This window comes from Penaeus monodon, chromosome 15, assembly GCF_015228065.2.
Source record: "Penaeus monodon isolate SGIC_2016 chromosome 15, NSTDA_Pmon_1, whole genome shotgun sequence".
Classification (NCBI taxonomy): domain Eukaryota; kingdom Metazoa; phylum Arthropoda; class Malacostraca; order Decapoda; family Penaeidae; genus Penaeus; species Penaeus monodon.
In genome coordinates, this window is record NC_051400.1 from 40,390,495 (window position 1) to 40,391,270 (window position 776).

Sequence of the window (776 nt, forward strand, 5' to 3'; positions counted from 1 at the left end):
GTAAGTTTATGTATGTAGTTACGAACACAAACACATGGACAAACAATTAGAATTGAACACTCATAAGAGAAACGACATAAAAGCGTGGTTTCGAGTTCCGGAAGGTTTTCATTTGATATCTAGTCAACGCCAATAAACGCTTCACAAATTAGCGTTTGAATCAAAGCCTACCTCACTACCGACGGTGGAGCTGAAGGTGGAGTTGTCGAAGTCCCACTCGAAGCACGGCTCCTCCTCGACCTGGCCTGAGAACGAGTTCAGGACGAAGTAACTGCACTCGGGTCTAGGGGCGAGGGGGAGGGAGGGGGAGTCAGGTGTTACGTTAGATGGAGTTTCGTTCGTCTCTGATGAGTAACGAGAATGATTTTCATACTTGCGTCCGTCTGTCTTCTTTCCATTTCTAAACACAAAGCGGCGTAAAACACCTTCCCTGTCTCTTACCTAGCCTCCCTTGAGGTGTTGCCGTCGGCGGGAACGGACAGCGGCGAGGCGGCGCGGGCGGCGGCCCCGTCGTGGGCGTCCTCGGGCCGGCGACAGGTGTAGTCCACTCGGGGGGCGAGGAAGGCGCCGCCCAGGGTGTGGTACGTGGTCAGAGAGAAGCCTCAACGGGAAGGGGAGGGGGTACATAGTGTCATTTTCGCTGCTTAGTAGAGCCAGTTTATTATATATTTTCGTATGATATATGATCGCGGTCGGTTCTAAGGGACAGGTGTCGTTCCCTCTTTATACTGTCTCATATATATACATATATTACAGGCACACACACACGAACACAT

General features: G+C 51.0%; 1 protein-coding gene across 4 annotated transcripts in view; it reads right to left on the reverse strand.

Annotated features, from left to right (window-relative positions):
- LOC119582042 (organic cation transporter protein-like) overlaps window positions 1–776 on the reverse strand; it is a 12,568-nt gene that overhangs the window by 7,007 nt on the left and 4,785 nt on the right. For all 4 annotated transcript variants that reach the window (XM_037930283.1, XM_037930285.1, XM_037930284.1 and 1 more), the window contains exons 3-4: window positions 442–601; window positions 172–283 (exon numbers count right to left, since the gene is read on the reverse strand). In XM_037930283.1, coding sequence (XP_037786211.1) covers window positions 172–283; window positions 442–601 — 272 coding nt within the window. The remainder of the gene's footprint in view (window positions 1–171; window positions 284–441; window positions 602–776) is intronic.